Raw genomic sequence first — 12864 nt, forward strand, 5'->3', positions numbered from 1 at the left:
ATATCAGGCCCTTGTACAGCAAAATTGAGTATTTTGGTCTAAATAACCCAAAGTGTGATGTCAACATTTGTGGACGCCAGGTCCTAGGAGGTTAATATAAGAAAAGGGACAATTTTAACCTTGCATCTGTGTTTCTACATGTTTAAAAAAAAAAAAAAACCAAAGCAGCTATAGTAAATGAAAGAAATATGCCAGCACGACTTTTTGGGTTTTCATTGTAAGAAATAAATGTGTACAATTGTAGAAAAGGTTCTGGTTGCCCAGATTACCTTGTAAAATCATTCACAAATATTTTTTCTATGGTAGGTAGTGAAAAAAACATGAACTTTCCATCATTTGATTTTCTATTAACTATTTTTCCAAAGCCATGCAGTGAGCCAGATTGGAGTCTTTTCCAAGCAAAGCCAAGCCTTATGATCACCACCCCTGCATTAGATTATAGAAAGCATGTGGCGACAGTTATTTGCTTAACACATGATTAGGAGCTTGTTGATAATTGTTAGAAACTCACGAAAGAAGTTGGAGAAGCTAGATTTATTGTTCCATTCATTAAAGTATAACATCTGTCTGCCACCTCGAGTCATCATAAGAAACCACAGTTCCAGTCATGTAATTTTATTTGCTTATCATTTTAGTGATATCCAAGTGGAACTGACAACCTTAATTTGTGGGTAAATAAACTCCATGCCTTCAAGTCTAAGCAATGTCTGTTTCCTCATTTCATACAGGTTTGAGTGCATGAAACTGCAGCAGCAAAATGAAAGATTCCCCATTAACATTTAGTACTAAGGTTAATGTTTGGAGTGTCATGTTAGCTCTCTTCGGTTGTTAATGGAGATATTTAAAACTACAACAAAAATGTCAAATACAGGATGCTGACTATGACTCAAAACACTGACTTTAGAGACTACTTCCAAAACGTCTGTTTCAGACTTAACAACTATGATGTCAGATTTCCCCGTATATCTTCAGTTGTTGGAGTTGATGTCCGCCTCGTCTTTATCCTCGCTGACGTCTTTGAAGCTTTCCTTCGCGCCTCCTTCTTTCTCCCTCCTGGAGGAGCTGGTTGAGGCTCGAGGTTGGTAGGTGTAGTTGAAGGACATCCCTGAGTTAAAGTGGGTCTCCTCCCCTTCCAGCAGTTTCCTTATAGGATCATAGGAAACAAATGTCAAGCTGCACACAAATAGAGTACATCAAGAGATAGCCAGTTTGATTTTCAGAGGAACTTCAATAAAAGGTTAACACACTGACATTTACTTTTCTGCAACTGGTATGAGGGTAAATTAAAGCCTCCCTACTGTATGGACGTGCCAATTAATTGTTAGGAACGATATTTATGTATTCGTAGTTATAGTTTCAATGAGACTGAGGGAGTACATGTAACTTGAAGAGGGTTTATTTGAACTTTATTTTGGGAAAACCTCATCAGACAGTGCTATTCTGCGTGGTCTTTGAACTAAAGCAATACCTTTAATCAATACATATGTTATTTGCTCTTTAAGCTAAAAGATAGGGTTGCATTTTCTTGAATCCACTTAGCACCTATAAGCAGCGATCTCGATGTCCAGGGCCATCTTGACATTGAGCAGGTCTTGATACTCTCTCAGATGATGAGCCATCTCGCTCTTCAGGTTCCTCAACTCAGTATCCAATTGGCTAATAGTGTCCTGTTACAATGGAAATGAGACAATAGATGTAGAATATCAGCACTGTCAAATGAATGACACCAAAACAGAGTTGTTTTTTTTAAATCAGTAGCCGTACTTTTTCTGTTTTCTGAGTCATTTTCTGTGATATTTCTTTTTCCTGTAGTTTCCTGTAATAAAGACACCTCTAAAGCTTATTAAGGGATTTCCTTTTTGTCTCAACAACCTTTGGACTAAGCTTTACTGCCCGTAAAAAGCCAGTGAAAGCCAGATGGCCTTCCGGTATCCGACTGAGCAGGTCAGATGTTAAGCTAATAGACATTCAGACTTAATTCACTAGAACTGCTACAGCCACAGAGGCTGATTAGACTGCCGACCACACACCAAAGGTCAACTCTGTGCCACAGCTTACACATGTTTTAAATATTCATTTCCCCAAAAAACAGAGCCAGAACTTTTTACAGATAGTCAAGTGTCCCCCTATTTTAGCCTCAATACATAATTTTGTGAATTTGTTTTTAAATTTTTTGTTGTTAGAGGAAAAAATGTTGCTAATTCTGAAGCTAAAGCTAGCAAGTAGCTTGCATAGCCTAGCACATGAAAAAAAAAAAAAACCAACTAGCATGGACCTTTCCAAATGTAATAAATGCTTTTATTAGCATCTCTAAAGCTCACTGAATAATATGCCTTTTTTCTGATTCATAAGGAGGCTCTCAGAGTCCCCCTGTTTCTTTATGATCTAATTTATGCTAAACTAAGCTAACAATCTCACCGCCATAGCATCGTTTTTAATAGTACAAACATGAAAGTGGTAGTTTTCTTCTTCATTGAACTATATTGTAGTGAATATTGCATCTTCTCAAATAAAGATGAGTGGTCAATTTCCAGTGGTCAGTGGTGGGTTTGGTAGTGGCAGACACAAAAATAAAACCCAAGCCCCCAAATTTCAGTTAGAGAAAGAGATAATCAGATGTGCATGTCATGTTCAGGTATGCCTGAAAAATATTTAATAAAGCGAACACCACTAAGATGCTGAGGGCTGTTAATTTGCAATAGTTACATGAAGTGTAAGGAAGTTATGGGTTTAAACAACCAAGGCTAAGCCTATCTTTAGCTAAAACTTTGAGTGTGGCTGTAAATTTTTTCCATTATGTTTACAGTTGAGTTGTTCAGATTGGGTTTTAGTTGAGATACATAAAAAATAAGAAATGGGTTCTAATTAACAGGCACACCATCAATCTGATCTAATTATTGAATGAATGTCACGGTAAACCCTGAGAGTATTTAAAAAATAGCTTTCAGAGAGTCTTTGATCACAATTATTCTGTAGGATTATCTGTATGCTGGATTCCTTCTACTAAATCCTTGACACCATGGGGACACCGGGGTGTGTGATGTTAGCCAAAAGCTTTACTCAAGCTGTGACATAATTGATGATTAACTTGACCTTGATATCTGCAGACTTTCAATCCTATTATTCTACAGGTTTATAGATAATTATGACCTCCTTCCAGGATTTCTCCCAAACGATTTAAAAAAAAAGTTGTCTCAACTTTGGCTTTTTACAGTTTCAGTTCTTACTCAGATTTGATCGAATAATCCTTCATCCAGCGAGCGTATATGAGTAGCACAGTATTTCTGCCTCTTATGGTTGCTGTTTATGTCTCACAAAAACTGCATGGAATTTGTGGTTCTAGTTCTGCTTTAACTGTAGGTTTATGCATGAATCATAACATAATGTACAAAAGACTGCTTTAAAGGTACTGTTTGCTTGCCTGCATTGCTGTGACTTCAGCATTGTGTGTATCCTCCATCTCTGAGATCTGCCTCTCCAGAGACTCGTTGGCACCCCTTAGGGTCTCTATCTCAATGGTCTTGGACTGGAGCTGCCTCCTGAACTCACTGATCTCCTCCCTGCTGGCCCTCATGGCCTCGTTGCTCCTCGTGGCCTGCTCGCTGAGGCTCGCAAACTTGCTCTTGTACCACTCCTCAGCCGACTGCAAGTTCTTGGAGGCAATGGACTCGTACTGGTTGCGGATCTCCTTCAGCGCTGAGGTGAGGTCTGGTTTGGCGAGCTCAACCTCCACAGAGACCTGCTGCGCCTCCATCATGCTGCTCAGCTCCTCAATTTCTTCCTCGTGGACTTTCTTGAGGAAGGCGATTTCGTCCATCAGGGACTCCACCCTGCGCTCCAGGTCCAGGCGGACAGCGGCGGCATCGTCCACGTCTTTTCTGAAGGACCTCAGGGTCTGTTCAGCTTCTTCCCTCGCTCTCACCTCCTCATCATACTTTGCACTTAGCTTCTAAAATGAGACAAAACAGCAGGGTTAAGAAGTGAGAAAGTGCTAGAAGTTTGATTCTAATGTGGATTCTAGCTCTGAAATAAGCTGCCCCCTTCATGCCTGAAAGAATCAAGCTAAAAACTGCAGTTCCTCTTATTTCCCCCCTTTGTAACAACTGTGCTGGAGATGATCTCTTTAATACCATCCATTTAAATGTTTGTGTCCATTTTTAAGTACAGTCTATGTTTTTGTTTGTTTTAACTCAAATTCGAACAGAGGAGAAACTTCTTCCTTTTGCCTCTTCAAACCTGCCCTTTTCTCTCACCTGCAGCTCGTCCTCCATGTTGTTCCTCTCGATCAGCACTCGGTTCTTTTCCCTGTTCAGCTCCTCCAGCTGCGAGCGCAGGTCCCTCATCTCCTGCTGGTAGAGATGAGCGACGTGGGGCCGCTCGCTCTGCTTCTGCCGCAGGGTCACCAGCTCTGTCTCCAACACTTTATTCTGCTGCTCCAGGTGTCTGACTTTATCGATGAACATGGCAAAGCGGTCATTGAGACCCTGTGCAACAGAATAAACACTTTTTTACTACCAAAAAATATTTGGCATATTCAATACATGACAGGCAGCAAACCGGAAGCTACCTGTGGCTGTAGCTTAAGAAGTAGAGCAGATCATCTGCTGATCGGTGGTTCGATTCCTGGCTCCCCCCGTCTGCATGCCCAATATCCTTGGGCAAGATACTAACCCAAGTTACTCTCCAATGCATAGATCGGAGTGTGAATGTTAGTTAGAAATCACTTAGAAGAAAGTGCTTGTGTGAATGTGGCATGTTGTATAAAGCGCTTAGTGCTCTGGGAGAGTAGAAGCGCTATATAAGAATCAGTCCACTTTGTTTCTGTCCTCTAACTTCAGTATGTAGCCCACTCTATAATGTTAAATATTTTTTTTGATAATAAATGAATAATTATACCTTAAACATGCACTGTAAAAAATGTCAGAAGCTTTTTTGTTGACTGTCACATCTATTTTGTTAATAACACATTTAAACAACAGAAGCTGACCCAAAGTCCTTTAGAAACAGGCGCATTTATCTATTTATTTATTTACTGGCCAACAAAGTTGGCTCTCGTGTTAGCAGTTGTTGTATCCATGTCCAGAATGTGTCTGCTGCCCTTCAGAATTAATCTGTCACTTTCCTTTGGGCTCTATTTTGGTCTTCATCTAACTCGGAGGGAAGTATCTGCTTCTTTGTCATTAAGTCTTGCAACCTTGTCTGAACTACGCAGGTAAGTAAACAGTAAGGTGTAACGGTCCACGGTGAGCTCGTCGTCAGGGGTGGCCCCTTTACACTGCTGCGCATTCTTTCCTGCAACTCCTCTTCGTTTCTCGGGCTGTGATCACACCTACCTGCAGCTGCTCCTTCTCGTTGGTTCTGATCACTTTGAACTCATTGCTGACCACGGAGGTCTGGGACAAGTCTAGGGAGGCGGTAGGCACCGTAGAGAAAGAGGTGGAGGTCCGTCCTCCCCGTCTGTACAGGGTCACAGAGGACGCGCTGTTGCGCGACGCTGCCATGGATCGAAGGCTCGGGGAGCCCCGCGGAGACCCACCGCTCATGCGAGAGGAAGAGACGGGGAATCTCGGAGAATCCCCGAAAATCTTCCGATAGGAGGACGACGTGTAGCGGTCTCCGTAGCTCATCTTTGCTGTGACTCAGAGATAACACCGTGACGCGTAAAGAGATTTTCAGGAGCTTATAAAACTGCGGGTGGAGCGAACCATTTACGCACAGCGGGAATGGTAATAATTGCCCAGCGGAACGAACACGCTGAACGAAGTTTAGCCATTCAAGAAAAGAAAAATCAAGCTGATAACTTTTTCCCATATTTCAACTTCGTCTGTGTTTTATTTTGTGTGCACTGAGAAAACAAAACATGAAGGAACAGATGGAATTAGCCACGAAGACTTCACCTCTCCTTATCTGTGCGTGTGTGTGTGCGCGCGCGTGTTTGTGCGTGTGTGTGTCTTGTTTGATGGATACTTGTTATTAGCGCAGATCAAGCTCTGTGGTTGAGGGGAGAAAGAAGAAAAGTTTGTAGTATGAGCCAAGCAAAAGTCGCTTAAATTCAGAGACGTGAAAAAAATTGTCTGACAGAAAGAGACGAACATGAGTCTTCCTGTCTTCCTCGGGCCCAAATCAAATGATGGTGTTCTGCCAAAAACGGATTGCTTGTATTTAAACTGCTATAAATAACTTGTTGGTGTATAATATGTGAAACATATGTCAAATGTATCATGAATGATATCACGTCATCTTGAGCAACAAACAACATTCCTGTAACAAGGTAGAAGCCGCAATCAGTTTTTGGCAGTGAGTTTTATGTATCCTTTATGTATGCAGTTAAAAAAAAAATTGTTGACTTTAAAAATGTCTCTTTTAAGAGTAATCTGGCCAAGAGGACAGCTGAAATTGCAACAAATGCAAAAATAGTTCTGTAAATATATAAAGTGGACAAAAGGGAGCTGATTGATTATAATTTATTTATTTATTAACCTTTATTTAACCAGGAAGATCCCATTGAGATTAAAAACCTCTTTTTCAAGGGAGACCTGGCCAAGATAGGCAGCAGCAGATGTCTCACAGTTACAGAAATTATAACGTAAGTACAATAACACAGTCACAAAGATACTTGAAAAACAGGTAATTTTTTAATTTTATATATACCCCTTTGTAATACCTGTTCACCAAAGTCTGTTTAGCAACATACGTAACGATATTACACATAAAAAACACACGGAAACATTGGAAATCAGTTTTTGGCACAACAACGGCTCACGGTCAAAATCACTGGAGTTCTTCCAGACCCAAAAAGTGCTCCATGTTTCCTGGTTTCCATTTTTGACTTGTATGTATGTTTTTAGATGTTTCTTTTCACTGTGCAGGGCTGTAACACCCACCTAATTGTGCATGTTGGACCCCAGCCAAACCTAAAACCGTGTTTAAACTTCCTCACTCTCGTTGTGACTCTCAGTCCCAAACTTTACAGATTTCAAGTCACAAATATTGTGCATGGTCGCATTTTTAAAGGCTCAACAACAAAAAAGAAGAAGAATAAAAATATGCCAAACTGGCATCCTCACCCTAACAGCTCCTCCTCTCTGCCACTTTGAACACTGCTTCCGCGGTTCGTGTCTCCGTGTCCGTTGTTAAAGCTTTCCAAGAACCCGACAGAGCTGGTCAGATGTTAAAGCTATTAACAACTGAACTAAATGAAACATTAAATAATATGTTTAAAGTTATAACTTTCACATTTAATGAAAGTTTGATATTATATGGAAGAAGACGCCAGAAGTCCAAAGTAACGCGATATTTAAAATCCCCATGTATCAGTCCTATATTCACATATGTTGTTAATACAACAATGCCAGTACGAAAAATAGCTTTTAATAGCTCTGTATAACATTATAATCACTTTAGATCAATCTATTCACCTTGAAGGAGAGGTTAGAGGTCAAATGTAACATTTTTTTTTAAATTTATATCTTTGTACTTTCTATGCCATTCTAGGTTCAAACTTTTAGGGGGACTGCATGCAGTGCCTTGTAATTAATATTAATGGAATATGCTGTTTGCAAATGTAATCAACTATTTTCACATTTGTAAGCCTCAATTCAGTTGGATAAACATCACAATGTTAATCTAATTAGTTGGATGACCAATTATAGTGTTTAAGAATAATCAGAGTGAATAATCAGAGATTTCAATCTAATCCACCTCTTGTAGGGTGGAGCTTTTCCTTATCAAACCAGAGGCAAAGGCTCAGTCATTAAAGAAGTTAAAGAACTATTTGTGGCAAAGAAGACAAAATGAGAAACATTATTTCAGACTGCTAATCACATAGAGGCAGTCCACCAAATCATCAAGCACTTAAAGTAGCATCATTCTGTACAGACAATGGAAAATCACCCTGCTGCTCACAGACCTGTAAGCCAAGCTAACTGGTAATATTAAATATTAACTGGTAATATTATGTTTCATATTAAAGTTTTTGAATTCATACAAACCCTCCCTTTATTATGCAGACTCAGCATAAAGCATCATGTACCCCAATTTCACGAGTGGAGAACAGATTTGTACTCCGTCACATGAACGTAGTGGCACCATCGTGTTCAGCCACGTTTAGAGTGACAGAGTACGAATCCTGTAAAATGCCTGAATACAGTTTGAATATTTGGACATAGACAGGTCATTTTGACTTCCTGGATGTGGAACTGCTAAACAAACACTGACGCCCAATTCGACCAGAATAGGAACAAAAAATTTTAACAAACTAAAATAATAAAGTTCATCAGCTCCTTGGCTGGCAACTCAAGATATATCAGCAAACTAGTGGATCAGAAGGTCAACGCTAATAATCTCTAGTGATATAGGCAACATTAGCAAATGATTTTCACGCGATTTAGAGAACAAATAAAAATAAGCAGACACTTTATTAGCCACAAAAACAGTTGCCTCAATGCGCTTTATGTTGTAAGGTAAAGATCCTACAGTAATACAGAGAACAACCCAACAATACGACCCCCCCTGTAAACAAGCGCTTGGGTGACAGTGGGAAGGAAAAACTCCCTTTTAGCAGAAAGAAACCGCCAGCAGATTTGGCTGAGCCATCTGCCTTGGCCGGTTGGGATGAGGGGAGGAAGACAAGACAAAGACATGCTGTGGAAAAGAGCCATAAATTAAAAATAACCAATAAATGAATGGAGAGTGGTGTATAAACACAGTGAGTGTAAACGGTGATGATGATTTAATGACGCCTTTTCCTATCAAGTGAGGAAGAAAGTTTCCACACAGCTTCTGCCCTGACTCTGTTCTCAGTCTGTGGACAGTTAGTTAAGTGGATGGCTGTATCTGCGCGTGTCTTTGCAGCAGCGTTTCCTGGTCTTGTTTATTTTCAGCCAAATGAAAATCAAAGCATGACGTTTCCACATTCTCGGGGCGCATTTTACGCACGTGGCGCAGCAGCCGCAACTTCATTCAGAAGGATATATTTAGATCTCCTAACACGAGATTAATCCCACAGTGTTCACGTGCAGTGATTTGTTACTCACGGACAGCTTTTACGCGCAGATCTGAAGTCTAAAACAACATCTGGAACACAGCCGCGTCTCCATGACGAGTCCAGCTCTGTCACCGCTGTGGGCACGTTTATTTTCAGCTGAATCCAAAGAGCATTTCCTTCGGACGATCAAACATCCTTCTGTCTGAGTTTAAAGGTCTGCCGCTTCAGATCAGAGCGTCTCAGAGGCAAAAAGGCGCACAATGAGGGCTTGATGTGATGAACGCCTGTTACATCATTAAGGATAACAACGCGATATGACAACAGCGATGAAAACAAATATTACTGGACCATAAATGGATCGATACACTAACTCTAGCCGTTGCTGCTCCATTGTGGTGGTTCAGCTCTTACATCTTTTCATTCGTCGCCTGTAGCTCACCGAACCGGCGTGTGTCTGCAAACACATGAACATCAGTGCCGTAAAAGAGACTTCCTCTAAATGAATTCACATGCAAACTGAAGCTATGTCACATTAATACAATCAGTGTGACTGAACGCCAACATTTCCCAGGAGTATTTGCGGTTGTGCACGCCCCCACCGCCTGAGGGCGCAGCAGGACACGAATCAGAAAGCGGTAACCCAAAAAAGTCCAAACAAATATTTATCGTGGATCTCCACGTAAACGCCAAATTTTAATCGTCTGGATAAATCCTGCTACATATCAGCTCACCTAAACTAACTCTTTCATCCGTCTCACTTCCAGCACATCACATCAACACAGTTTCTTGTTGTGAGTTTCTCACAAGTTTTCTTATTTTCGTGCACGGAGACTGCAACCAGTGCGCAAATGCTCAGCTGATGTCCTTTAATGTGTCATAGCTTACTGACAACACAGGGAGGGCTGATGTGGTTAATGTCAGGGCCTTTTTTGAGTTATGTTGCTGCCAACAAAATCAAGGTGGGCTATTCCTCATTAAATTGTAAAATGTCTCAGTTATTATGCATTTCATGGGGAACTTGGTGTCTGCTTGTAAATGTTTTTATTTTTGTAATCCTTACGAAGATCCTATCTCTAAGGATGTTTTTACTTTGTCCACTCAATGGAAATTCCAGCATAGGTGGATTTTTGTCAACCGTAACGATTCTTATTAGTTTCAGAAGCTCTCCCTAAAGAGTTTGGGGCTTTTTCACGTGTTTGTCTCCTGGGTACTGCTGCATTAAACACTCCAAAGGCACATTTGAGGACTTTCAGAGGGCTTTTTTTAATGTCACACACATACACACACTGACAACGTGAAAACAATAACAGCTACACTGTTGTGGTTGATGATTACTTATACTGGTCTGGGGCAATAAAAACAAAAAGAAATTTATAATGCAGTTCCTTCACATTTCCAGTAGATGTCACAGAAATCCAGAGTTATTTTCCACACATCTCACACTTTAGAAGTTCAACGCTAATACTGTCCAATTGTGTGTGTGTGTGTGTGTGTGTGTGTGTGTGTGTGTGTGTGTTTTCATTCAGACAAATCTAAAAATGAAGCGCTGACTTGAATTTGAGAGTTCAAAATGATCGTGTATTACTTGAACTGCATCCCACTGCTATTTCTGTTTCTTGTCAGTTTTATAGGAAGTGAAATAGGTGAAGTCAGAAACTCGTTGGAGCACCAGTTACTGAGTGGCAAAGCTTTTTTTTTTTAACCATTTTTCAGCTCACTAACAGTCAGATAACTATGGTTGCTGGTCAGACCACAGTTTAGATCCGTCCATTTTCTTCCACTTATCCTTACTAGGGTCGTGGGGGTGCTGGAGCCTGTCCCAGCTACCATAGGACTAGGCAGGGTACACCCTGGTCAGGTCACCAGTCTATCGAAGGGCTAAAACCATTTGCACTCATGGGTAATTTAGAATCTCTAGTTAACCTAAGCAGCCTAACCTAACACAAGGAACCAGCCAGATGGTGGAATCAAACTGAGGACCTTCTTGCTGTGAGGCAACAGTGCTAATCGCTGTGCCACTGTGTGGCCCAGTTAGCTTACAGTTCAGTTTTTATTCCACAGACATATTTGTAAAACTGCCTCCAGCTTCATTGCTGTCTACAAATCATCACTCTACAGTGGGAAAGTGAAACTAAACGCTGCTCCAGAAACTACCTGCTATGGTCGGCCACTCATACTTGTCCTCAGAGCCTTACTAAGCAGTGCTGAGAGCGCTAACACAGGGGCGTTAATGATGAAGAAGTCCTTGTAGAAAAATATATTAGTGTAGCTTCAGAAGATCCTTGACAGCTCCCAAACTGCTGCAGACCAGCAAAAACATTCGGCACACAACCAAAGTGCACCATGCAGAACAACTCCCAGGACTAAATGCTTCTCCCTAAGACCTCTGCAGGGTTACGACAAAGACTGTCAGGTAAAAGTCCCCGATTGTTATGCGGAAGAAGCCCAGAAACAGGCAAGCATCAGAAGAACTGAGCCGCTACAAACTCTATGACATCAGACAGAAATATCAGGTAGATACAAAAGAGATGGACATGGGAAGAAAAAGAGAATTACAACAATCTTATGGGGTAAAACTCCAGTTTTGGAAGATTAACCTCTCAGTGATGCTGCCAGCACACAGTAGGATATTATCTCCCAGCCAAAGCCAGCTGCATGAGGCCCCGTAAGGGATCCAGCAGGGTGGAGTGCAATCAGGCATGTCCACGGATATCTTTCAACACTCTAGGAGAAGCAGCTCAGTAACGACAGCAAAAATGAAGTCCATTCTCCAAAGTAGCTCCTGCGTGAAAGAGCTATTTCATATAAGAAATAGAGGTGACAGTGGTTTTATACCTCGACCATCAGATGGCCGTGATATGTCTTCCTACCTATGACACACAAAGTATCATCTCTAGTCTGCAGGACGCCTGCACCTTCCCCAACCTGTAGCCAGGCAGAATGAAGACTGACCACGACCCGTCAACTGTGAAAGCCCCATTTAAATGCTCAAATCCAACTATATTCTGAGGGTTTGGTTCTTAGCTTACAGTCTTCTCTACACACTGACACTTTTCTTTTAGAGGGTTTCCACCAAGAGCTGCATAAATGGACAGGAGCTACCTGCTCAGGTCAGAATTTAGGAATAAAAAATGAAAAAGGTGCTCCACAGGGCACGTTAAGCATTAAGCATTAAGTTTCATCTGGACCAACAAGATCTGTTTCCCCCCCCCCCAAACTGGGAGGATACATGTCATCCATAGATTTCACAGACTGTGGCCAATGCAAGTCAGTCTTTGGTCTGAATTCACTGACTCAGAAATCATCCTTCATGTTTCTTTATATTTATGTGAATGTGTCCCCTGCGCTCCCACCCACCTGCCTTTAATGGTCAATGGGAACGATTTCCGTGGACGGAGCGGGAGCTTGGAGTGAGGGTGGGTGTGTGTACGGGGCTGGCGTCCCTTTAAACTGCACACTGAGTTACTGTTGAGGGCTGCGTGACTCCTCGCCGCCGTACCCGCTTCCGCACAGGCGCGATTGGCCGCCACCGCTGTGTGGGCGGGACACGAAACAGTGACTCAGCTCTGAGTCACTGCACGACATGTCTGTCACAGAGCGAAGTGTGACGCGTTCACGGACTTCAGGAACAAACGACTGATAAACAGACTCAAAGTCAGACTGAAACATAGCGAATTTTACAAAACACATCTCCGTGTTATGAACCACATGTATAATATGTTTAATAGGCTTTCGTAGGCAACTGAACCTCCACACTGAGTGATTTCTTTTCGTTCAGGAGCAGAATTCAAAGAATATTATTTGTCCCATGACACTTGAATGCAGCACGAGGCTGGCTGATATTACAAGACTTCGCATTGGCGGCGGTCTGTGTGACA

General features: G+C 41.6%; 1 protein-coding gene across 1 annotated transcript; it reads right to left on the reverse strand.

Annotated features, from left to right (window-relative positions):
• Positions 1 to 525: 525 nt before the first annotated feature.
• On the reverse strand, positions 526 to 9489 carry LOC146695938 (alpha-internexin-like). Its single transcript, XM_085478420.1, has 5 exons — positions 9036 to 9489; positions 4254 to 4484; positions 3422 to 3949; positions 1543 to 1667; positions 526 to 1143 (listed from the first exon to the last, which is right to left on the reverse strand). Exons 2-5 carry the CDS (start codon positions 4461 to 4463, stop codon positions 969 to 971), a joined length of 1038 nt encoding a protein of 345 aa, XP_085334546.1. The 5' UTR covers positions 4464 to 4484; positions 9036 to 9489; the 3' UTR covers positions 526 to 968.
• Positions 9490 to 12864: the final 3375 nt, after the last annotated feature.

The sequence above is a fragment of the Copadichromis virginalis genome, linkage group LG13, assembly GCF_057382275.1.
Source record: "Copadichromis virginalis isolate Kocher_CV1m ecotype Utaka linkage group LG13, C_Virginalis_male_GT1.1, whole genome shotgun sequence".
Taxonomy (NCBI): Eukaryota; Metazoa; Chordata; class Actinopteri; order Cichliformes; family Cichlidae; genus Copadichromis; species Copadichromis virginalis.